Source organism: Cucurbita pepo, chromosome LG20 (genome assembly GCF_002806865.2).
Source record: "Cucurbita pepo subsp. pepo cultivar mu-cu-16 chromosome LG20, ASM280686v2, whole genome shotgun sequence".
Lineage (NCBI taxonomy): Eukaryota > Viridiplantae > Streptophyta > Magnoliopsida > Cucurbitales > Cucurbitaceae > Cucurbita > Cucurbita pepo.
Genome location: NC_036657.1, coordinates 3439206 through 3465542, shown reverse-complemented (window position 1 = coordinate 3465542; position 26337 = coordinate 3439206). Strand labels below are relative to the sequence as shown.

The 26337-nt window shown below is 36.7% G+C and overlaps 4 protein-coding genes across 10 annotated transcripts; 1 reads left to right on the top strand and 3 right to left on the bottom strand.

The window, feature by feature from the left end:
- Window positions 1–1382: 1382 nt before the first annotated feature.
- Window positions 1383–3373, top strand: LOC111782711 (berberine bridge enzyme-like 13). The gene has a single exon (XM_023663506.1). The coding sequence runs from the start codon at window positions 1574–1576 to the stop codon at window positions 3188–3190; it is 1617 nt and encodes a 538-aa protein (XP_023519274.1). The 5' UTR covers window positions 1383–1573; the 3' UTR covers window positions 3191–3373.
- Window positions 3374–5019: 1646 nt separating this feature from the next.
- On the bottom strand, window positions 5020–17766 carry LOC111782859. 6 transcript variants are annotated; one of them, XM_023663680.1, is made up of 10 exons: window positions 17471–17765; window positions 13667–14061; window positions 13459–13573; window positions 12023–12880; window positions 10599–11062; window positions 8310–9853; window positions 7986–8110; window positions 7004–7860; window positions 5982–6088; window positions 5020–5624 (listed from the first exon to the last, which is right to left on the bottom strand). In XM_023663680.1, the coding sequence occupies exons 2-10, from the start codon at window positions 13718–13720 to the stop codon at window positions 5315–5317; spliced, it is 4434 nt and encodes a 1477-aa protein (XP_023519448.1). In that variant the 5' UTR covers window positions 13721–14061; window positions 17471–17765; the 3' UTR covers window positions 5020–5314. The 6 variants fall into 6 exon arrangements, with proteins under 6 accessions (XP_023519448.1, XP_023519446.1, XP_023519451.1 ...); XM_023663678.1 differs by having other exon boundaries at window positions 13667–14023; XM_023663683.1 differs by having other exon boundaries at window positions 17526–17765.
- A 785-nt stretch (window positions 17767–18551) lies between these two features.
- LOC111782888 (dihydroceramide fatty acyl 2-hydroxylase FAH2-like) lies at window positions 18552–23694 on the bottom strand. Of its 2 annotated transcripts, XM_023663725.1 has the most exons (8): window positions 23497–23694; window positions 21937–22512; window positions 21162–21228; window positions 20916–21008; window positions 20640–20836; window positions 20418–20523; window positions 20133–20279; window positions 18552–18927 (listed from the first exon to the last, which is right to left on the bottom strand). In XM_023663725.1, the coding sequence occupies exons 3-8, from the start codon at window positions 21210–21212 to the stop codon at window positions 18805–18807; spliced, it is 717 nt and encodes a 238-aa protein (XP_023519493.1). In that variant the 5' UTR covers window positions 21213–21228; window positions 21937–22512; window positions 23497–23694; the 3' UTR covers window positions 18552–18804. The 2 variants fall into 2 exon arrangements, with proteins under 2 accessions (XP_023519493.1, XP_023519492.1); XM_023663724.1 differs by lacking the exons at window positions 21937–22512; window positions 23497–23694 and adding an exon at window positions 21763–21854.
- On the bottom strand, window positions 23297–25372 carry LOC111782887. The gene has a single exon (XM_023663723.1). It carries the CDS (start codon window positions 25091–25093, stop codon window positions 23705–23707), a length of 1389 nt encoding a protein of 462 aa, XP_023519491.1. The 5' UTR covers window positions 25094–25372; the 3' UTR covers window positions 23297–23704.
- Window positions 25373–26337: the final 965 nt, after the last annotated feature.

Sequence of the window (26337 nt, the reverse complement as noted above, 5' to 3'; positions counted from 1 at the left end):
TTTGTTATTTATTTAATTAAAAAAAAGCTAAATTAACTATTAAAATGAAGTCTAATAATTATTAAAAAAAGTGTGTAATATTTTCTAAATTAATTTCAAAATAATATTTTTTTAATCAATTTTTAAAACAATTAAATTCATATAATTGACTACAAATAAAGTGGTTGGTCAAAGAAATTACCCATTTGTATGAATAAACTGAGTGAGAAGAATATTTTAAACTATAAAAATTAAAATAAATAAATAACAGAACGGGACGGTGAAAAATAGCACTCTTTCTCTCTCATACTTTCTTGACTGAAAAATTAATAAATATATATGGGAATTCCTTTATATAAAATAAAATATTCTAATAACTTTAAATTACAATTTAGTCCTTAAATTGGTATGTTTTATTTATCAAGTCCTTTAATTTAAAAAATTAAAATTAACAAATTTATTAGACATTAAAAAAAAATAATAATAATTTTGTGGAGTAAAAAGGTAATTTTTTTTTTTTAATTTTGTGTCCAATAAATTCCTAACGTTAAAAAGTATCAAATATGTTAAAACCTATTAAACCTAAAATCTAAAGTTCAGGAGATCCCACATCGGCGGTAGAGAGGAACTAGTGCTAGCGGGGATGCTCAGACCTAAAGAACGATGGATTGTGAGATCCCACATCAGTTGGAGAGAAAAACGAGTGGCAGCAAGGACGCTCGGCTCAAAGAAGGGTGGATTGTGAGATCTCACATCAGTTGGAGAGAGGAACAAGTGGTAGGAAGAACGTTTGGCTCAAAGAATGGTGGATTGTGAGATCTCACGTCAGTTGGAGAGAGGAATGAGTGTCAACGAAAACGCTCGGCCCTAAAAAACGATGGATTGTAAGATCCCACATCGATTGGAGAGAGAAACGAGTGTCAACGAGTACACTGGGTCTCAAATAAGGGTGAATTGCAAGAGCCCACATCGGTTGGAGAGAGAGGAACGAGTGCTAGCAAAGACGCTCGGCCTCAAAGAAGGGTGAATTGTGAGATCTCACATCGGTTGGAGAGACAAACAAGTGTCAGCGAGGACGCTGGGTCCCAAACAAGGGTGAATTGTGAGATTCCACATCAGTTGGAGAGAAGAACGAGTGCTAGCAAGGACACTCAGCCCCAAAGAAGGGCGGATTGTGAGATCCCACCTTGGTTGGAGAGAGAAACAAGTGTCAGCGCAGACATTGGGCCCCAAAGAAAGGTGGATGGTGAGATCTCACATCAGTTGAAGAGTGGAACAAAGCATTCTTTATAAACATGTGGAAACCTCTTCTTAACAAACGCGTTTCAAAAACCTTGAAAGAAAATCCAAAGAAAACCATATCGGCTAGTAGTGAGCTTAGGCTATTACAATATATGTCAATAACCGCTCAGTTATCGACAAAACAACGTTCTTTTAAGACAAATTGATTTTTAAATTTGCATGACGCTTGGCTTAGCTCATATACACGTTAACCAAACAAACATATTGTCACTCAAAACAGCTATATATATATATCAGTTCTTAAGCCATCGTCTCAAACTTCATAGCTTTATCATAAGCAAAACAGCAAGCCATGGTGCATTCAAGCTCTTCCATGTTCCTTCTTCTTGCCTCTCTGCTCTCCCTTTCACTTTCAAGCTCAGCTTCAATGGAGCAAAGCTTTGTGCAATGTTTGGCTATGAACTCCCAACAAACCATCCCTCCCTTCTCTGTTTGTGCTCAAAACAATGCTTCATTCTTCACTCTCCTTCAATCAACAGCACAAAACCTCAGATACTTAGATCCATCACTTCCAAAGCCTGAATTTATCTTCACTCCATTACATGACACTCATGTCCAAGCAGCCGTAATTTGCTCGAACAAGCTTCGGATACATCTCCGAGTGCGTAGCGGCGGCCATGACTACGAGGGTCTTTCTTATGCTTCCAAAATCGGAACTCCATTCGTCGTTGTAGACCTCGCGAAACTCCGGTCGGTCCAAGTGAATATCCAAGATAACACTGCATGGGTTCAGGCTGGTGCAACGGTTGGTGAAGTTTATTATAGAATCTCAGAGAAAAGCAATGTCCATGGCTTCCCTGCTGGCCTTTGCACTAGCTTAGGCATTGGTGGACACATAACAGGAGGTGCATATGGCTCCATGATGCGAAAATATGGCCTTGCTGCTGATAACGTCGTTGATGCTCGGATCGTCGATGTTAACGGTAGAATTCTCGATCGATCGACGATGGGAGAGGACTATTTTTGGGCCATTAGAGGTGGTGCTGGAGGCAGCTTTGGGATTATTCTTTGGTGGAAGTTGCAGCTGGTTCCTGTTCCTGAAACTGTGACAGTTTTCACTGTTCCAAAGATCTTGGAGCAAGGTGCCACTCAAATCCTCTACAAATGGCAGCAAATTGCAGACAAGTTAGATGAAGATTTGTTCATTAGAGTCATAATCCAAGCAACCATTGATAAACCCACCAAGAAAAGAACCATTTCAACAGCTTACAATGCTCTTTTTCTTGGTGATGCCAAAACACTCCTCCAAGTTATGGAGAAAAGCTTCCCTGAATTGGGTTTAACACCAAAAGATTGCATTGAAACCAGTTGGATCAAATCAGTTCTTTACATAGCAGGAGAATCCATTAAAACACCTCCTGAAGTTCTTCTACAAGGAAAGCCACAATTCAAGAACTATTTCAAAGCAAAATCAGATTTTGTTCAAATCCCAATTCCAGAAACTGGGCTGGAAGGTTTGTGGAAAAGATTGCTGGTTGAAGACAGCCCTCTTATGATCTTGAACCCTTATGGAGGAATGATGAGCAAGATCTCAGAGAGTGAAACCCCATTCCCACATCGGAAAGGGAACTTATTCAAGATTCAGTATTTAAGCTTATGGCAGGGTGGAAACAGAGATGCTGCAAAACACATTGAATGGATCAGAGAGCTTTATAACTACATGGCTCCATATGTTTCCAAGGCTCCAAGAGCTGCTTATGTGAACTATAGAGATCTTGATTTGGGTATGAACATGAAGAACAACATGAGCTTGGCTGAGGCCAGTGAGTGGGGGAGTAAGTATTTCAAGGACAACTTCAACAGGCTTGTGGAGATTAAGACAAAAGTTGATCCTGATAACTTTTTCTGGCATGAACAGAGCATTCCTTCCTTGGGAAGAGCTAAAAAGATCCAAAAGAAGGGGTTATAACTAAAAAAATCCGATGTGGGATTGAGTTTTTAGTGTTCCAAGAGCTTGAATAATGGTTTTTCACCTTTTTTTTTAGGAGTTTTCTTTCTTTTGTGGTTACTTTTCTTATATAAAGAGTGGATTGAGAATATTAGAGAGGTGGGTTTAGATAAGGCCGATGTGGGATACTACTTTTAATATTAATAGCAAAAGAATAAACATGAACATCAAAAGTTATATAAATTCATCTCATTTTGTAGTGCATCCCACATTATAACATTATATGAAACAATACGAATGAATCACATGAAGACATGTCATGATTGTGTTAAAATTAATCTCGACGCGCTTTCAAAATACATGAATTATATTTAGTTAAACACGTGAATAGCTAGCTACATGAATCGCTAAGTATATTAATGAATGTTCATATAAATTGTCTACTCGTCTTCTCGTCTTTTAAGCTGTCTTGTGAGTATCTACTACGTTTCGAACAAGTGTTAGAATTCGAACGCTTTAATATGCTTATTTTGAATGCTGGTTTTCCTTTCCCCACCTTTGTCGGCCTTTATCATATTGCTGCACTACCCTCGTCTGCCCATAACTCCACTACTACAGATCTAAAATGATCTGAACAAAAGTCCATATGTAATGGAAAATTTTAAGATATGGAACAAAAAGAATACAGATATAAAGGTAATGGAAAACAACCAAAAAGATGAAGACAATGTGAAGGAAGAGAGTTAGGTAGAACAGGATGTGACCAGAAAAAAACTATAAAAGGTTGATGAAAAGTTGACCCCTCTCGACTAGGAATGTTCAGTGACAACCTCTCAATTGTTACCGTCTGGCCTCTCTCTCTTGCTACCATGGTGACCCCTCTCGACTAGGAATGTTCAGTGACAACCTCTCAATTGTTACCGTCTGGCCTCTCTCTCTTGCTACCATGGTAGCCCACCCCTAGTGTGGTCAGCACCAATCGTGTTTGANAGCCAGCTGCAAGAGCACCTATTTGATTTAGTCCAGGTTCAAAGGAACTTGAAACTTTAAGGTAAGGCTGAATTTCCAGCTCTTTAAGAATTGCATTTTCATAATGGCCTACTAGGAGCCCTACCATAAGCCAACTTACGCCCTACTACGGAATTAATTGACTGATAATGGCATTTATTTCTGCTTCTCCCGAAACAGATGAGGGAATGCTTTATGCTTCACCTGCTACTGAAGAGGGAAGGCTTTCTGCTTACTTATTTGCTTACTTCAAAGTCAAATGACCCACTCCCTTCGCTCTGATAACTCTTCTTCAGTGGATGCCGGCTATTACTATTATAGTATAGGTAGGACTGAACTTCGGGAATCAAAGCCCTACTAGTTATTGGCTTCAATTCTGCTTGCTTCCTTGTCCTTCCGGGGCATGCTTCCCTTAGCCAACTCCCTTGTTGATTCCTCAGCTGCTAGTCTTTCAAAGCAGTTCTTTCCGCAACTACTTTTCATCGGGAATGGTTGAAGCAACTAAACCTTCTTCTGGCGCTTCTAAACCAGTAGTTATTTCCCCGAAATCAGATGCCCCAACTACAATAACCCCATCCCCTGGGCGAAAGTCTATGGAAGCACGGTTGGCGAATCGAAAGAAGAAGAAATAGCGAGCGAGAGCCAACATAGAACTCCAAAACATACACTTCTTTTGGGCATCAAAATAAGCCAATGGCTAGCTTTTGGTCGAAGGAACGAAATATAACTAACTTATATCCTTATTGTCGAAAGTCTAACCGACTAGCATGAGACGAATTAGGTCAAAAATTAAGATACAATCTAGACGTTCACATCCTCCTGTTCCTTGACAGAAGCCACACTCGAGTACAAGACACCTTTGTTATAAAACTCGAGCGAAAATTCTAGAACATGCACATATAGTTGAGAGGATGAAAATGGAAGCTACTAGGGTAATTTACAAAACTTGCTTCAGATAATGTACTCAGTAAAACAGTACATAAAACTGTACTTACCTCTTTAAAGTGTGAAAGAAAAATAGACTATAGGCTAAAGATATGCACAAATCCTCAATTTCCTAAAATATCTACAGGTGATTCTTCAAAAATTGGTTGTGATAACTCTTACTTGTCCACGCCTCAGAAAGGAAAGCAAATCTCAGCTTACATTGCAAGCAGCAACTTGTAAGATGTTGCATGACAACTCCTTCTGTTTCGGGCTTAATAAAGAAAACCACATCTTTATTAAGTTGACCTCAGCATATTGATACGAAGAGGCTCGATAGCGCACTTTATCTTGAACGATTGTTTCGAAATCGAAAGGGAGAAGGCCTAACAAGGAAGAAACAGTGGCAATTTGAACAGGGAGACCAGATTTAATGGTAGTGTCCAGGCAAAGAAATGATGATAGATTAGATCTTAAGATTTTAACTCCTCCATCTTCAAAGCCTCCAGCATCCACGCCAAATCTACAATTAAAAATTGGCAAATTCGATAGCTGGTCAAAAATAAAATTTACATTTCAATGCCTTCTTGAGCAAACAATGATGATACTATTTGTGCATTTCCTCTATAATACGGTTGTGCATCGATATGTCGGTACATTTCAGGTAGCAAAGAAAAAAAAAAACAGAAGTAACCAAGACAACACAAAGTTCCATATCAATAAGCTATGCATAAATGAGATAAAGGGTTTATGTCAGGTTATAAGCTTCCATTGGCTGCACAAGTTTCATTTGTAACATGTATTTACTATTTAGAACAAGATTTATTAGCACTACACATGAGAAAAGAATTTGTATATACAGAGAGTTGCACTGTTTTACCTCCCAAGTTGACCAAGAAGAATCACAATTGCAAAACCCTTCTTAACTGATGACTTCAATAATTCCATCAGCTGAGGGATAATGTTAGCGAATGTCCAATTCCAGCCCTGTAATTGAAAAACAAACCAGAAGCAGTCTCATTTCCGATCTCTCAAGATTAAATATCAACTGTCGCAAACTGAAATGGACATTTACATGAATTGCAGTGAAAGGGAAAGTAAAGGATATTATTTCAGGGAAAGTAATCCACTTCAAGACGCGAAGGATATTATTTCAAGGTTACTACCATTGCAAGTAAACATTAGATGGAATATTGACGATTATAAACTGAAATAATAGCATGCATGTGACAAATTGGAAGTTTCTTGGGTATCGATTACTCGTTGAAGAATAACTTGGCTTACATGCAGGTGGACAGGGTCTAGTAAAACCTACAATCATCCATATGAACTTTTTGTTCCTTTTTATAGATACTGAGCATTCATCAAAAACAAAAAATTAAATAATACAAAATGAGCAAACAAAAACAGCACCCCAAAATGGAGCCAAAACAAACCAAAAGACCTAATCAAGAGTATAAACACACACACACACACACAAACAGCTCCACAACGACAGCATAATTGCAAAAAACAAAAGGAAAAGAAACAAACAGACATCTTGGCATTAAACTTGGCATAAGCCAACACCCACTTCCAAAGACCTCTCTAACCCCTAAAANTATAACTCATTAAGTAATTATTTATTAATTTTGTTATTTTTTTAATCATTATTAAAACAAAAAAAAAGTATAAACGATGACAGATACATTCCATTCTACATCTATATGAAAGTTGTTAGAGCATCTCTATAGGCTATTTGGTTAGAACAAAAAAAATAACAGTATATATCATGACAAAATCACTTTCTCGATACACTCAACCAGATTCCATCATATCCAAAGAGAATTGCTGAACCAAAAGTTCAGTCCTTAAACCATTGACAGACTAATGTAAGCGAGAGAAAAAGGTGAGGACCAGTACCATGTACCATGCTAGCAGTTCAACCAATGAGATGGCATCGGTAACATCACACAATGTTGGATTGAAGAGAAATCGTGGTTCATCATCAGACACCTTGAACTTCTTTAAACAACAAGATGCATCACAGTCCAAATACACCGACGGATGGACCTCTTTACCACTTGAATTTTTACATGGAATCTGGTTAGCTAAATTCCTCTTGAACAAGGATTCCAGATTTAATGAACTAGTTGGATTTTCTAAATCTTCATCCATAATTTCATTTGATATATTCTTCTGAAGTAATCGCAATAGAAATGACACAACCATGGGCATAGACATGCCTTCCTCTGAAAAAGGGCAATTAGCACATTGAACAAACTCTGCTCTGCAATTTCTTTTGAGTGGGGTGAAAGTAGCATCATTTGAAGATCCGACTGTCTCAAGGTGCGTGATTATTGATTTCAAGACAGCCCTCAGATTAGAGTACACTTCCAAACTGAAAAAATGATCTCCACCAATATGTGCAAAAATATGAAGAATTGTTAACATCAACGAAGACTCATACCTGCAGCTTCTTAAAATCCTGTATGATATCTCCCAAAGAAGACCAGTACGATGAACAGCTTTAGAAATTGACGCTAGGATGGAACTTCCCGCAATCAAATAGTCTGTTGATGCTGGTGTAAGTGACAATGTTCTATTTACACTATCGATAGGGATATTGACCCTCAAAACACCTTGCGTCAATGTCTCAAAAGAGGCATCAGTACATGATAGGACTCGTCCATCTATTAGGAAGTCTTCCATAAGGGCAAGTAACGCATCCAAACAGAGCAATTTAGTAAACAAGCTTCTTATTGCCACATCAAGCATTGCTGCCAACAGGGAAAAGGGAAAAGAAGACGAAGAAATAGGGTAAATATCATTGATATGAAACCACAAAAAAACATATAAAGCAAATTCATTAATAAATAAAGTACTGAGAGAGAAAATAGTAAACCTTCACATATGTGCCCTGAGAAAGAATCCAAGCAGGTATGGCAGTTCAGAAAGTTCCCATATTTATGCACAGCAACAACGGTGAAGTTGAGCAGCAACAAGGAAAAGAATACACAAGTCTTCTCCCTGAAAGTTCATTACTAGACTTTTAATTCTCTTATAGAAAAAGCTACTTCTGAAAATTTAAGGATCTCTCTTATTTTTTGGGGAGGAGGGATCATAAAATAGAAAACATTTTGTTAAAACCAATAATTATTTGTATTTGCCCTGGTACAGAAAACAGAAATGTAAAATATGTAACTTGCAAAGCAAATGAAACACTTACTTTGGTACAAGTTCATGCTCCATGTTAAGGGAAGCCAAAATCTCTTGCACCATCCACTCTTTTTGAGTAATTATAGAGCTCCTCTTTACACAAGCCCTAGTTGCTGAAAATATTTTTAAGATGCTGTGACAGTCTTTTGAATTAGAGAAAAGAACACAAAAATCAGGGTTAGAGTTGCCCAGAGTTCCAGATTTAATTTCCGATGCTCCCACCCCTTCACAACCAGAAAGAGAAACATTTGTCCCAGGCATCCCTACAATGACCCCAACCTGATCAAGACAGTTATTTCCTGCCTGTACAACATCAAACAGATCATTCTCTTGTCTCCCTTGTATTAAACACGGATCTAGTTGGCGTTTACTGCTATGTATATCTCCTAACAAGTCAAATTCGCAGGACTGGGTATAATTGGACTTAATCTCAACATCGATGACATTGTAGCTGTGTGTTTTTGGCTGACCTTCTCTTTCATCTGGCAATTCTTTATGGAGTTCATCTACTAGAGGCTCAAATTCATTCAAAGCAGATGTTTCAGCGCCAGAAATATAAATATTTGGAAGCGAAGGAGACAGCGGCATTTCAATTGCTCTCCTGTAGCATTCCTCATCAGCAGCACTATCCAAATCTAGCAATTTCATATAGTCCACATTTGCTATATTACCAAAAGTTTCCAAGCTTTGAAGTTCACTTATGACACGAGTATTAAGTTCCTCAACACATGGCTGACAATTGTCCATAAGCTTGCTGACAGGTTGAGAAGGTTTAATACCAATACTTTTAGGCGCACAAACTTCAGTGTCAACTTTGTTCAACTTCATCTCACTATTATCAAGTAAATGTTGCACCTTTAATTTCTTCTGGCACAAAGCCTTTCTTTTCTTCCGAATTTTCTTATCAGCACAAGAATCTTGAAGCACATTCGATATTACATGTTCACTCTTATCTAAGGGCTTCTCTGCAGGGCTGTTTAAAGCATGCAAAAGAGACAACTTCTCTTCAATCTGAGAATGCATTTTCTTACTCTCATGATATAAATAATCAATGGATTCAACAGTTTCAATGGTTCTTTTTCTCTTTCCTTGTTTTTCATTAGCTCTTCCAACATTGTTTTTAATATGACTTCTGACACTATTTCCTGCCATCATGGCAAGGTTTTCATTGCTTTTCATTTTACCAACTTCACTAGATAAGTTGGATATTCTTGGTTGCATGTTGAAGTTCTCTCCAGCCAACTTTGTTGCTGTCAAACGAAGGCCAGCCTTTTCCTGTGAGCCGACCAACTGACCATCAGAAAAAGATGCAGTACTGGAATTGACTGCACAACTTTGTAACATTTTTCTGTTAGAGTCTCCAGGAAAGGACTCCAACCTAGATTCAATACCTGATAAAGATGTGATATGATTCCCTACAGACGAAGGAAGCAATGGAGCACCATGATGTGGGGTGGCCTGCCTAAAAGTATCAGGCATCCAGGCTTGGAATGCCTCTATAGCACGTAGATTCTTCTTTGAGTACGAACTTTGCAATTTCTCAGCATTCATTGTCTGTGAACCATTCAACAAAGAAGGCTTCAGTCAAAAGTAGGCGGAGAATAGTAAGTAACAACAACCCTTGAAGAGTAGAGTCCCCCTTCAAAAATCCCCCTATTCAGCAAGATAATCATGAAATAGCAACATATGTATATGCTAATAAGATTCGATGTTTGTTATTTAATTACCACGGTTAAGCAAATAGGTTGAATAGAAGATGACTATCCCAACTAAATTAAAACTGAATATGCAATCATAAACAACTTTCTTCCACAACTATCGATCAAGACAAAGGTGAAAGGAAATAAAGAAGAAAGCAAGTGAGAATGTGAAAGAATACCAATATCCACGCGCTTCTCAGAAGTTGGGAAGTAAACAAAAAAAGGAAAAAAAAAAAATCTTTAAGATCATTAATAATATGAAAAAGGTAGATATTTTCTTTTTAGATCAGTTCCATGTGAAGTATAGCAAAACTGTGCATCTAAAGTCAATGTGATTAGCATCATATTCTTAACTGGCAAGGCTAGCAGAATTAGAGTTACCAGAAAACTGATGATGTGTAGTTTCAACTGTTACCAATAACCAGCCTACACCAATAGGGGAGAAAAGTGGGTAGACCAATCCAACAGAGAAATGACAATAATGTGATGCCATTGTGCCTTTAGAAGTAAGTAAAAATATAACAATCAATATGGCCAATACTGTAGGTACAAAATTAAAGAAAAGGTAACAAACAAGTAATTAAAAAGGGAAAATCAACCTTTTCCGAGTCATCATTATCCTTAGTGCCAGTAGAGGAAAATTTATGCAGGTCGTCCAAGTGATTTGACAGCTGGACAAATTCTAGCTTAAAACGACCCAGTTCTTGTTGAATAACGGAACGATGATTTTTTTCCAAGTTAGCCACTTGTCTAGCATGTTTTAGTCGCGTCTTCTCAAACTTTAACTTTTTTTTCAAAAGCTTCATTTCTGCACGTTCGGAACTCATAGCATGTTCAAAAGAAACAGTAGATGCATCAGCCAATTTCCTAGAAGATTTGAATTCACGCAAGTTCTTTTGCAATTCCTCAATTTTCCTGTTCTTTTCTTCTAATTCAAGAGACAATTTATCAGCACGGCATTGTTCATCCATGGCCTTCCTGCGATAAATCTCTAAATGGTTTTTCAGTTCTGATGACTTCATCATGTTGGAACTCACCGTCTTCTCCTTCATAATCGCCAGATCTTCATCCNCAACTATCGATCAAGACAAAGGTGAAAGGAAATAAAGAAGAAAGCAAGTGAGAATGTGAAAGAATACCAATATCCACGCGCTTCTCAGAAGTTGGGAAGTAAACAAAAAAAGGAAAAAAAAAAAATCTTTAAGATCATTAATAATATGAAAAAGGTAGATATTTTCTTTTTAGATCAGTTCCATGTGAAGTATAGCAAAACTGTGCATCTAAAGTCAATGTGATTAGCATCATATTCTTAACTGGCAAGGCTAGCAGAATTAGAGTTACCAGAAAACTGATGATGTGTAGTTTCAACTGTTACCAATAACCAGCCTACACCAATAGGGGAGAAAAGTGGGTAGACCAATCCAACAGAGAAATGACAATAATGTGATGCCATTGTGCCTTTAGAAGTAAGTAAAAATATAACAATCAATATGGCCAATACTGTAGGTACAAAATTAAAGAAAAGGTAACAAACAAGTAATTAAAAAGGGAAAATCAACCTTTTCCGAGTCATCATTATCCTTAGTGCCAGTAGAGGAAAATTTATGCAGGTCGTCCAAGTGATTTGACAGCTGGACAAATTCTAGCTTAAAACGACCCAGTTCTTGTTGAATAACGGAACGATGATTTTTTTCCAAGTTAGCCACTTGTCTAGCATGTTTTAGTCGCGTCTTCTCAAACTTTAACTTTTTTTTCAAAAGCTTCATTTCTGCACGTTCGGAACTCATAGCATGTTCAAAAGAAACAGTAGATGCATCAGCCAATTTCCTAGAAGATTTGAATTCACGCAAGTTCTTTTGCAATTCCTCAATTTTCCTGTTCTTTTCTTCTAATTCAAGAGACAATTTATCAGCACGGCATTGTTCATCCATGGCCTTCCTGCGATAAATCTCTAAATGGTTTTTCAGTTCTGATGACTTCATCATGTTGGAACTCACCGTCTTCTCCTTCATAATCGCCAGATCTTCATCCATCTTATGCTTTATGTTAACTTCCTTAGCCTTAACAAACTCAAAAGCCAACTTCAATTCATTTTCATTTCTCTGTATCATTTCCAACCAAGGTTTATCATTCTTTTTCACATCCTTACTATTAGTTCTCTTGACGGGTTGACCACAACAAGATTCAATAAATTTTTTCAAGGTCTTAAGTTCTTTGACCTGCTTCTGCAATTTCTTAATCTTGCATGTCTTTCTTTCCGATTGCTGAAATAAGTTTTCAGCCCTAGATTTTTCTTCCCCAACCTGCTTCATGGTTACTTCAGTTTGCATCCTTAAAGCCTGTGCTTTAGACATTTCAGAATCTGCACGCTTTTTCTCTTTGAAAGTCCTTTGCTTTTCTATCTCTAGATCTTTCATTACCTCAGTTAGTTTAGAAGTTTCGCTAGCCAACTTTAAATTTGTTTCTTCATATTCTTTTTCTAACACCCCTAGTTGTTGTCTGCATTCATTAACCTTATCCATTTCAGTTTTGTGCAACTTCTTCAAGTCACTAGCCTTACTCCTTTCAATTTTCATAGTTTTCAAAGCTTGAGCAGCTTCCTCCTTCCTCGCTTCAGCATTTTTCCTTTCAGCATCTGTCCTTCTCTTCTCTGTCTCTAGAAGTTCTTTTAGTTGGCTAATTTTCTTCTTACCCTCAGCAACAAGAACATTAAGATGATCTACTTCTCCACGAACATTAACTGCCCCTACATCATTTTGTCTCAATGAAGAAATTTGAGATTTGAGGTCCGAAATTTCCCTCTCTAAAGAGACTCTTATAGCAGATTCTTTGTCTTTGCTCTCTCTCTCGACAGAAGCTCGAGCCTTCTCCTTCTCATATCCTACACCCATTAATTATCAACATTAGAAGTAGAAGAAGAAGAAGATATGAAATAACATCAACAATGTGTAGCCTTTCTTTTAAAATCCACATGCTCAACAGCTAAACAAAAAGAACTTATCTCCGTTTTTAGGGCAAGACGCAAGGTGACAAACCAAATTGATGCATATTTCGAGAAGAATAACTCTTTCATTGTATAAAGCTTGAAAACAAATCTACGTCTTAAGTAGAACCACTAAAAACAAAAGAAATAAAGGCAAGGAATTACACACTTAGTGTCCTTCGTCTGTAATAAACAATTAAGAAAAATGAATCACAGGGAAAAAAAAAAAATTAGACCTGATTGGATGATAAAAATCTACTCCAGTTAGCACAAATTAGAGAAAGATACAAAAATTTCTTGTGTTGATTAACGTTTGTTTGATTGTTTCAACTAACGATATGTCACATCTCCATTTTAGTGTTGGCAGAAGAACCACAAATTCTACCATGAACAAATATCCTTTCTGCAATACCCAGACCCAGCCTGCTAAAAGAAATCTCATTCTAAGAGGAAACTCATCATGGTTGGGTTTCTACCCTCTTTAAGATTAAGATTCTCCGCCTGAATCTTCCTGATTTGTTCCTCAAGGAGCTTGACTGCCTGACGTAGAGCAATTCTCTTCTCTTCAAGCTTTGTGTACATATCTTTCCACTGCACCCATAACAACCACAACGAAATGAAGTGAAATACAACCAACAAAGCACAAAAAAGCAAAAGAGAAAGAAGAAAGAAAGAAAGTCTTACCACTTTACAGCAGGAATTAGACGATTCAGGCTTGGATACAACATCCCCAACCATTGCCAAATGTCCGTAAAAGAAAAAGGGTAAATTAAGAACAATCGAATTGCTGCACTCAAAGTCTTACAAACCCATAAGCTAAAATTTTTCGAGGAAGTTCTGAAGAATAGCAATAACACAGCTTCAACCAGTAGCATTAGTTCAGTAATCACCCACTCGTTAGTACTGAGTGCAATGAAATCCTATAAAACAAGTTCTTCACACATGGTAGTTTCAAGTTTTTGAATAAAACTTTAGTTGAGGAAGTACTGCCATCAACTTTCTCCTCTCCAGCGCAACATTCTCCACTCCATCTCAGATCATCTACGCAGAAGGCATGGTAGTCGGTTAAAAATTGTTCTCTGCAGTTATAAATAAAGCAAGCAAAATTGAACAACAAATTTGCATTAGCTTCCAGGAAAATAGAGTGGCTAAAGAGATTTAAGATAGTTATGTTGTTGAGTAACAGGATTTTTGACCTTATGAAAGTTCTATTTTGCCCTATTTTTCCCCTTTTAAGTAAAAACCCTCATTCTATTCAAAAACTGGATTTTTTCATTTCACTCTCCCATCTCTCTAGTTTCAATCAAGTATCCTCTCGTCAATAGGTATGGTTTTACATTGTTGTATATTTTAGGTTTTCTTACTTTCATTCCATAGTTGAATTAGATTAGGTTCTATTTTACTTACATTTTTGTTATATTTTACTTGTTTTGTTATATTTCGAGTGCTCTTTTTCTTTCTTGTCTATTCATAAGGTTTTACATTTTTATTATAGATTTTGGGTTAGATTAGGTTCTCTTTTACTTACATTTTGGTAATGTAGAGGCCAGCTCAAACACTCGGGCCAGGGCGAACAACTTCAATCAGGCTCAACCTTGTCTTTACTCTATGATAAGTTCCTTCAGACACAACATCACATCTCCTTTTTGTCGCCACTCACTCTAAGGCAATTAAGAAGCTTTTCGTCTTAGAGTGTGCCTTGCAGTTTGAAAACAATGCTCTCATCTCTATGCAGTTTGATTTTGCAATATTAATATATTTTTTTCTTGTGCAATATCTTTTCTTACAACGTTTTACAATGGCTAACATAATGGCTTCCTTTTTCTCACCACAAAATGCAAGAAAATTCCACCAATTAATTTTACAGTGTTAGAATCTTGTTCAAACCTTTCTCACTGTGAGAAAGTGCAAAATAAAAAATAAAATAAAATAAATAAAAACATATCTTAATTTTAAGTGGCTGGAATTTTTGGATTAGCAATTAGACCACCTTAAAACTAGTTGCTGTAATTTTACTCGTAGCAACACCTTGAAGTCAATACAAAACCACTCCCCGTAAAATATCCTACAAATCTTATGGACACAAAGTTTCAAACAAATATGCCCAACCTTGCTTAAAACATAAAGATTAATGAAAAATATCCTACAAATCTCGTAGACACAAAGTTTTAAACAAATATATCTAACATAAATGTCAAAAAAATTGACCACAAACAATAATGAATTTTGCTATATGAAGAAGTTTGTTTCCATAAGAAAGGAGGAAAGACACTAGCAAGTCACTACCAATCAACAATGATTCAAAAAGAAATTGCTTCACAAGAACCACCTAACGGGACTTCAAAATTGACCACTTTAAACAACAATAATTGTGACCTGGTAATCCAAAATGGATGTGGAGAGATGAAGGAAAGGACCAACGAGATGTTCAGAGGCACTCAATAACAATGAGACATTCCAAATGACTTCAAATAAAGCAAGAAAGATCAAAAGAAATGTATATCTATATGCAAGAAAATTTTCTATTTTACATCCTGTTTTTTTCTAGCAGCTTCTCATAAGGCCAAAATCTACCTATTTAACCATAAAAAACAAGTTCAAAGGAACTTAATAACAAATGATATGTTTGAAATGACTGCAAATAAAGTAAGAAAAAACAAAAGAACAAAGAAATAGCAAGGCCAAATCCCATTTTACATTCTGTTTTTCTTTTTTTTCCTCACAACCTCAAGTTAGACCAAAATCTATCTACTAACCATCAAAACACAGGTTCAAAGGCCCAAATGACTTCCAATAAAGCACAGAAGATGAAAAGAAAAGAAAAATGCAAGGAAAATCCCATTTCACATTTTCTTTTCTCGCTCCCTCCAGCTTTAGAGAGGTCCTCAGCCAAAGATGCATTTACACCAAAAAAGTTGCAGAAATGGAGAAGGTAGAGGGATCGGATTACATGTACATTCATATTTCAGTCTACATAATTGTGAAATACGAAGATTAAATTATACTTGCTTTTGCAGATATCAAAATATGCAAAGATGTTGAGATATATTATTTATGGAATATATCCTAGATATTATATCTTAATATTCTTCCATTTATGGTTAGATTTATAGTATATTTTATTTTATTCTGGTATTTAATTATTTTATATTTTCCTCATTTGTACTAGTTTGTATCCTATTTAAAGGATATCAATATCAATGATAATACACACCTTCCCAATTATATTTTCTATCTCATTCTTAACATGGTATCAGAGCACCGATCTTGATATTCCTAATATCAAAGCATCGATCGTGGTATTCCTAATACCCCCTTGGACTCTGAGTCCAAGGGGAGTATTACCTAAAGCCAAACCCTAACCAATCAGTGAAGTCTTTACCATCGTCAATCATCCAATATCAAGAATACGTTATAAGCATCTTCAAATTTCTCACCAAGCTCTAAGGTGACATATTCAAGATGTTCGTATTTTCTTTCACAGCCTCTCAAGTGATCCAAAGCACCGATCTTGGTGTCATTATCCACTAAAGCATTTATGCATGGACCAACAAGTGATCAGGGAGGATATTCACTTGTTCCAAATCAAATTAAATGGACAAGTTATCAATCCTCGAGTCAATCATTGCAGTCTATTTCTAAAGCATTTATGCATGGACCGAGAAGTGATCAGGGAGGATATTCACTTGTTCCAAATCAAATTAAATGGGACAAGTTACCAATCCTCGAGTCAATCATTGCGGTCTATTTCTGAGTCTTGCATCTTTCTTGAAAATTCAATAATTTCTTGAAAGTCTAAAAATGCAAACCAATCAAAGGCGGTCTATTTTTTTTACGGATATTTTCATTACTGAGAAGACAAGAGTGAAAGACAACTTGGGTGTTATTGACCTACCGTAAAGACAAGTTAAAGACAAGTTGGACGTGATTAACATACACTCTCCAACTTGAGGGGGAGTGTTGAGATATATTATTTATGGAATATATCCTAGATATTATATCTTAATATTCTTCCATTTATGGTTAGATTTATAGTATATTTTATTTTATTCTGGTATTTAATTATTTTATATTTTCCTCATTTGTACTAGTTTGTATCCTATTTAAAGGATATCAATATCAATGATAATACACACCTTCCCAATTATATTTTCTATCTCATTCTTAACAAAAGAGCATGTAGATCTAGAACTGAGTCTACACACGACAATTCGTTAGCAAATTCTAACTTGCCGGAAAATGGAGGGAGACAAATTTTCACTCACATCTAAAAACAGCTACTAAATATTTGATCCCGAAATTTTGCTCAAACACAGATAGTAATAACACACAGTAAGCCACTAATGCTTCCTTAGTTTACATAAGTTCTGTTCCTAAAGGTTCGACAAAAACAGACTAGCAATAGTAGTATCCTACAGAAGCATTCCAAATTTATTGATTATTTAAGAATTAGCGACAAGGAATATAAGCATCATATCAATCATTTACCTAATCTCGGTGCATTGCTTCTCTGCAAATGTTTAAAGCCGCTTAATGTACTCACCATCAGTTTCCCCTTTCCTCTGCTCTAGTTCTGCTGGCACCACAGCCATCTTGCTCTTCCGTTCTCACCATGCATAAGGATCAATGTCGTCTCTGGTACTCGCCGTTTTCTAAAGTTCCCGTCGCCGTCGCCGTCGCCGTCGCCCGGTAATCAGGAGCGGTCATCGTGGCCACGGTTTCAGCATTGGTAGAGTAAGCCGTGGGCCGAGAGTGGAGAAAGAAGACATGGAAATCAGGGTTTCTCTTCAGGGATAAAATAGTAATTTCATAGTATAAACCCCGTTTAGAAATTGGATTTCAATTTAATTTTATAATATATCGGAAATAATTTTTTATACATTAAAAATATAGTATAATTATTATTTTATTGTGTAATATAATAATATATTATATTATGTATTTTTTTTAAGAAAAAAATAATTTGTATTTATAACATGAAAAATATATTTTTGAAGTCATTGCTTTTTTTACATATAATTATAACTTTTAAATTTTTTTAATTCAAAATCTAAATACACAAAAATATAAAAATGTAATTTTTCGAAATTTTTCCTATTTAAATCACAATTTTATTCTACTCGTTGACGTCAACACTTGAACTCGCTCACACACATTTCGATCAGCAATCTTCCTTCCCGTGTTCGGTGGAATAGCTCTCTTATGGCTTCTTCGTTTTGCAAGCGTAGACCCGGATGCTTTCTAGTCATTTTTGACGTTTTTTTAGTAATAAAACTTTTCCTTCGTACTATCCACAATGTTTGAGGCCAAAACGATCGACTGACACTAATGCAAACCAACAAGTCAATTGTCAATGTCGATTTTAGCTTAAAACGACGTCGATCAACCAACGTACACCTCCTTCGTTCAATACATTTCATTATTCATAAGATACCTAAAACAAAATAAATTTTTCAACGACCGTTATAATAGCATTTTAAGCGTCTAGATCGACTTATACACATCTCACAACCAAAGAGTCAAACCGCTCGACGCTTTCATTTTATCTTTAGCAAAGAACACATAAGAATTACCATAGGAAAACTATACTATATATATTAGAACATATTGATCCATGTTACACAGAGCTATCATGGCAGGATAGAATACAATCCAAGGCACTGGAAAGCCGAGATTCGGCAATTTCGCACCATCCCGACGACAATGCCACACGACATGAACAGAGAGTTAAGCAGTAAATAGGCACAAGAACAAAGAAAGAGTTAGAGTAAGTTGCAGTCATAAGCTATATTTACTGATACACTAACACCTGCAGAAGTGGATCATCTTGTTTTCTCAGCTACTTTTGAAGGTGGAGGAAATGTTCCAAACACTCTGTCCCATAGTGATGAAGTAATTCCAAAGCCAAGAGTCTGGATCCTGAAGTGATGGCTCAAGTGGTATTTCTGTACAACAAATCAAGCAATTTTTGTAGATTATTGTAGGGTTATTTCCAAATATACGTATGTATATGTGTTACTCGTATAAATACCGATATAACATTTATTGTCATACAAAAGCTACATATAGAAGAGTCCGTGTGAGATCCTACATTGGTTGGAGAGGGTTCCGTATAAGGGTGTGGAAACCTCTCTCTAATAGACACGTTTTAAAACCTTGAGGAGAATCCCAGAAGAAAAGCCCAAAGAGAACAATATCGGTTAGCGGTGAGCTTGGGTTGTTACAAATGATATCAAAGCCAGAAACTGGGATGTGTGCCAGCGAGGATGTTGGGCCCTCCAAGGGGGTGGATTTGAGATCACACAACGGTTGGAGAGTGGAACAAAGCATTCCGGATAAGGGTGTGGAAACCTCTCCTTGGTAGACGCGTTTTAAAACCTTGAAGGGAAGCCCATAAGGGAAAGCTCAAAGAGGACAATATCTAATAGCGGTGAGCTTGGGCTGTTACAAATGATATCAGAGTAAGATACTGGGCAGTGTGCCAGCGAGGATGCTGGGCCCCCCAAGGGGGTGGATTGTGAGATCCCACATCAGTTGGAGAGGGGAACGAAGAATTCCGTATAAGGGTGTGGGACCTCTCCCTAGCAGACATGTTTTAAAACCTTGAGGGGAAGCTCAAAGAGGACAATATCTACTAGCGGTGGGTTCAGACATGTTTTAAAACCTTGAGGGGAAGCTCAAAGAGGACAATATCTACTAGCGGTGGGTTTGGGCTGTTACAAATGGTTCAGAGTGAGATACCGGATAGTGTGCCACGTTTGAAAACCTTAAAGGAAAACCCAAAGAGAATAATATCTGTTAGCGGTGGGCTTGGGCTGTTCCAGTGCGAGTTTGACTGTCCTAACCGATTGGATTTGGTTTTTAAACGTGAAAATCAAAAGTAATTCGGATGAATCGAAAGGTGGTTGGTTCGCTTTTGAGGAATCGGGCGCCAATAATAGAGAGTTTTCACATCGGCTTATCATGTGATACAGATTCTATAACCACATTCCATCACCAATCACATTCCACATCCCACTTCAAACTTTTTCGATTCCACGGGAGGACTCCTCTACTCTATTTTGAGAAAGGTATTCTCATATAACGTGTTCTCATATAACAGCACGGACGATAAAATTTTACGTATAGCGTAAGCGAACTCCGTACTAACCTTAAGGTTTCGTGCCATTTGTCCAGACGGCTGCCCGTGATGAAGGTAGTGATGGGTAACATCATACATCACATAGCCCAGCAACCCACCTCCAACCAAAGCAGGTGTGGTAGATGGGGTAGCAAAAAGCTTGATCAAATTCCAGAACTGGCAAGTCATGAGCAAATAATTAGGATCACAACCAAAGAAACTTGCCAAACCGCGTAAATTTCGACAAGGAAACGCTGAACAATGAACATTGCAAACATAATCTCATTTAACATATTGAAGAACAAATCGACATACTGGAAAGAGCAGAATAGCCGTTGCAGCGGGCGGGAAAACGAGTCGTAAGCTATCCATAGGGTGTTTGTGGTGGCAACCATGAAGAAGATAGTGTATGGTGTTTCCCCTGATCATCCAGTTCCAAAATGGTTTGAAAACGAAACCGAAAACAAAAAAGAATGTTCAAAGAACACGAAAAGTTTATCTCTGCAAGCATTTCTAGGCAGTGTTTCGGTTACTAACCAATAGCTCGAGGTCTTGATATGGAAAAGAAACCGATGAAGAGTGTATTCGAGTAATGTCCATACCAAAATTCCAAATACCACCATCAAAGATAATTCTGAAGGAGTATGGCCCATCCTGTAAGACATTGATATGAACCAGCAAACGACCGGTAGCCAAATGGTAGGAATCGCCCACCAGGCCGTGCGAGTCAAGAACTGTTTTGTTAAAAAGAAACTTTATTAATCATCTAGACTTAATCTCGACGAGTTCTTGAACTTTGAAGATCTTCAATACCTCCCAGAAATCGCTCTCGAAAAATCGAGGCCCTTCTTTGCTGACAATGGGCTGATGAACCCATTCCTGATAATCTTCCCCAAGATGGCCTACCTGAGAAACAAAATTGGAAAAAGTTTGCACACCATTTTACACAACCAGACAAGTTAAGAAACATCTATGACACAGAAAGTTTCATTGTCAATTCTATCAAAACTCTGAGCCAGATTGATTCAAAAGGTCTTTTTCGTTTGAGTGTAACGTTACCTGGAATACGAGCGGCTTATTCAAATCGACGGTGAATCCATGAGCGATCATCTTGGTGTAGATTTAGCTGCAGATAATAGGTAAGATTAAATGGAGTAGCTGAAACTGAGACATTGTACAATTTAATATCACTGAAGAACAGCAGTCTGATAATGTCTATTCTATTACATCCATGTTGTTGTTGTTCTTCGTATTTGAGTATCAAAAGCCACAGTCTCAGTTTCTTGCCTTTGTCTTTTCAAATTTCAATCAAGAAAGGGGAAAAAGAACACAATTAAGCCAAGAAAACGAAAACCCACATCAATCCAGCAAGGGAAATCTCAGGTTTTCCCAGAATTCAAGCATAAATCTGAAGAACTTCCACATGAACTCCATTCTCCAACACCAAAATCCACTCAAAATGAAAACGAAAAACAAGAAGATTCTAAAGCGACACCCCACAAACAAATCAAAATCGAAAAAAGAAAACATCCCTCGAACCATGGATCTACAAACAAGAACAAGAACAAGAACAAGAACAAGAACAAGAACAACAAGAACAGCCATACGGAGCTAAGAGAAGCAGACAAAACAAAAAAAACTTGAGAAAACATTCACAAACCGGAAAATGGAAATGTGGGTTCGGCAGAAGGGGCGGCGGCGATGTTCCTGGCTAGTGAAAACCACCACGACGGTGGCCACCGCGGAAGGAATNTTTTTTTTTTTTTTTTTTTTTTTTTTTGGGAATGAGTGGCGGTGTGTGATGGGACGGCCCAAAAACGAGCAGAAAAGTTACCTTAATAGGGGGAGAGATCTGGACCGTCCGTTGGAACAAGAATCCGACGGAAACGGCCAGCTGATTTGCGTCGTGGAATCTGAGGATGCCAGTCTGTTATCATTAGCACACACCTCTAGGACTTAACACCCATCCTCAAATATCCTTCTGCTTTGCAAATACTACCAATTTAGCTCTGTAAACGTCGCCGTTCGTATTCCGGTGACCGGAAACTGTTGACCTCATTGGAAAGATGTCTTTAGGTACGAAATTACCTTCCAAATCGATGGTTTGAACCAAATTAGGCACTTCTTCAACAGACCTATCCAGCCGCCGTTGCAGAAAGAAACCTCCCTACCTTTTGATTCTGCGTTGGATAAATTAGGAGAAGCCAGCTCGACGGAACGACGACGACCAGCAACAAAAAGCCATCAAATTCGGCGATGTTTTCGGCGACCTGGCTGTGAACTCCGTCGTACCTCGAGATTCGTATGATGACGGTGCGATCCCCGACGCACCGGAAGCATCCGCCAATGGAATTTCCGGTAAGATCGTGTCTGATGGCGTCGTGTCGGCCAGGTCAACACTTTCCGGTTGCTGGAGTAAAAATCAGGAACACAAACGGCAAGGTAACGATATTTTTAACGGAGTGATTAAATTGTTACGATTTCTAGAGTTGTTTTTTTGAAAGTTTACACCGTAAGATGACGGTTATCAATATATAAAATAATGAATTTAGGTTTTTTTTTGTACTTAAAAAAATTTACGTGTTTGAAATTTAATATTGAAATTTCGTAGTCCTCTCTTTTTTAAAAAATAATTTTTATTTTCCTTTTAATTCTAAAAATGAAAAAGCTTTTATCTCATGTTTCCATTAAAAAAACTCGTTTTTTTCATAAAATATGTTGAATATTATTATATTCATTAAACTTTTAAAAAATTCAATAATAATTTTTAAAAAATCTAAAAAAATACCTTTTTAAACAATTTAAAACAATTTAAAATACTTTATTTAGTATTTCATTAAACTTTTAAACTTTAAAAAAATTAAAAATATAATTTAGTTTCCAAAAATTACTTTAATACCCTTACTCTTAAACTATTTTTTACCCTTAAAATTTCTTTAAAATGGTATTAATGGTAAATATATTTATAAACTTAGAAAGTTATTAATGAAATACTATTAAAAAATTTAATGATATTTTAAAACAAAATATTAACCATTTTCATAAATAAAAAATAAAATAAAAATAGTATATTTTTTAAGGTTAAGAATATCATTTTAGTTTGTGGAAGATGGGAGATATTTTTTTACGACACCAACATAAAATCTATGCTTCTAATCTCAACACAAAGTTAAAGACGATGGGTGAAAAGGGTATCATCCAAAGATAGAGCATTTGATCGAGAAGTGAGTACTAAAAACTGTTTGTAATTTTGGAGATTTTGGTACAAAAAACCCAGTTGAATTTTTCAAATTCCATGGGGGAATCATTTCCATTTTGAACTAAACTATTTTGGGCTAACAAACACCACATTTGTGTTTCAGAAGAGATGAAAGATGAGGATGTTGTTTCTTACCACATTTTTCTAGCAATTGATCTTCAATGGCGGATTCAGCAGAGACCTTCTCCATTTGTGTATCAGAAGAGATGAAAGATGAGGATGTTTTTTCTTACCACATTTTTCTAGCAATTGGGGTCTTCAATGGCGGATTCAGAGACCTTCTCCATTTTTGTATCAGAAGAGATGAAAGATGAGGATGTTGTTTCTTACTTGCCACATTTTTCTAGCAATTGGTCTTCAATGGCGGATTCATAGACCTTCTCCATATAAATTCCTTCAATTTGATCATGAAACAGCATGCGGTCGTCAGCACCACCGCCAGAAACCGGCCTCCGAACAGCCCAGCAAGAACAACCAGAACCAGAATTAGGTAACTTAATCTTCCTTTCTTTTTGATTCCCTGAATTTCACACGACTCTCTGACTTCCATTGCCTGCCATTGCTCATCGAAATCAGGAGGTTTTCTGCTATCTTGATCCTCTTCGCAAAAAATGGTTCGGATTTCTAGATCGCGTTCTTGTTCTTGTTCGTGTTGTTCTTCTTCTAGGTTTTCATCGTCTTCTTTATTTACCTGTTCTTCAATCGACGCCTTGTCCAATCTGTCATTTCTGAATTCCTTCTCCTCTGTGTTGTTCTTCTTCTCGATCGCTTGCCTACCTGATTTCTTTCGTACGAGTTTCCTAAACATACTCCGGTTGCGTTTTCCTCGCGTTCCACGTTCATTTTCGCACACTTGAACTTCCAATCGATCTTTGTTTTCCTTCTCATCTCCAAGAAAACCGAGACGGCTCTTTTCATCTTCAATTCCCTTAGGCGTCTCACAGGCATCGACCTCCGGTTCCACGAGTCGGATTTCTTCGATTGAGGAACTGAACTCCGGTGAGTCAATCGATTCGTTCGGAAAAGCATCGAGCGAAACTTTCGGAACGGGATCTCCTCCGTAATTTCGCGACTCTTGAATCACTAGATCATCCTTTCCAATCCAGAGATGCTTCAATACCTTTCGAATCAAGGATCTCAGAGCAGTCTCACCATGAGTGCACGGTTTCAAGAAGCGAACCGAACGCTTACCGACAAATTCCAGAAGCAAAAGTAGAAAAGCAGATAGAGTAGTTCCAACCACAAGCTTCTTGGCACTCAGTGCCAAAACCACAACCGCAACCACAAACATTTTCAACACAAACAAAACGACGCCGTTCCTGCCCGCCGCATCGCCACCGACAACGCACGTCTCAGTCCGATTCCGCACCAATTCGCATCCACGATCGCGACATTCTCGCGGTTCATCCAAAACTTTCAAATCCTCCATTTCTAGGTTTTCGCGGTGGACGCAACCGCCTCCAGCGTCAGAACAATCGATTTCCGGAGGATGCGATTGAGAAGACGGTTGAACGATTGAGTCGCTAAATTCATTCTTCGATCTCTTATCCTTCGACTTCCTTCTCGCCGACGGCTTCCTCAATCGATCACGATGCTTGACGAATAGATCAACAAGAGAGGTCGGAAATCCAGTCTCCACAACAAGCGAACCACCACGCTTCGGCGACTGAAGATCAGCAACGATTTGAGAGATCCGAGAACTCCTCGTGGATTTCCATGGAAGAAGCGGCATGATTCAACAACAAAAACCTGAAAATTGCAATTCCGTCTAGAGGAATTGCAATTCAACGACGAATCGGCGAGAAATCGATAAAGAAATTCCAAAACAGTAGAGCAAGAAACGGCAAGAAGAACAGCGACTGCAAAGAATTCAAGAAATTGTCTTTACCGAATTACTGACAATAAGGAAGATTTGGACTTTTCTCTCAAGTGGAGAATCATCGGTATCCATATCTAATATTTTGGCACCACGGTGTCCATTATATTTATTTCTTTTATTAAAAAAAAAATTAATTTCCATGTTTAAAAAATTTATTTAACATAACCGACTTAAAATCAACAAAATATGGAAATTTATTTATTTTATTGAATTTAAAAAGAAAATAAGGAGAAAACATTCCCAAATTTAATATATAATATAATTTTCTTTTTATTTTTTTAATATATACATGTTTATCCTCAACTTTAATAATTAATAATTCATAATTCATTTTAAATTATAATAAAAAAGTAAAATTCACTTTATACTCAATAAATTATTATTTTCGAACAATCTAGAAGAATGAAAAGGCTACCTTGATTTTAAAAGGCTACAAAAATATAATTAATTAAAGTAAAAATATTTTTTAAAAAATAGAGAAGTAGGTATCAATTATTTTAAATTTAAAAGTTCGATTTTTTTTTCTTGACTCTATGTCGAAATTATCTGAGCTATATTCGCGTCATTCGTACATAATTTGTACGTTTATTAATTTTTATTTAATTTATGTATTTATTTAATTCATGTTGATTAAGTTATTTTTGTGAGGATGATCTTCAAGCCAAATTTCTTATCGTAGTTGTACTGCACCTTAGAATCTTGTCTAAGATCTGATGTGAAATAAAAAATTACGAATGAATTTTTGTCTGTATTTGTGAAAGATCTTGTCAACAATTAATTGTGTCTCGTTAAGAGCAAGTTTCGTAGACTCGAAGAACCCACTTGAGCACGAAGAGGATACAGACTTGCATCATTTACGATATTAATTCTCTTATTAAAAAATTAGTTCATAAGTTTTTTAAATTAAAATTTTAGTTTATATAGTTTCAAATAAATTTTAAATTGAGAAATCTATTAAATACAATTTAATTGAAATTAATTGAATAAGTTAAATTACTAAAATGTCGTAAATAATTATTTTATTTACCGTTTAATATATTCTTTTGTGCGAAAATTCAAAGATTATTAGTATAATATTGAATAGGAGGTTAATTTAT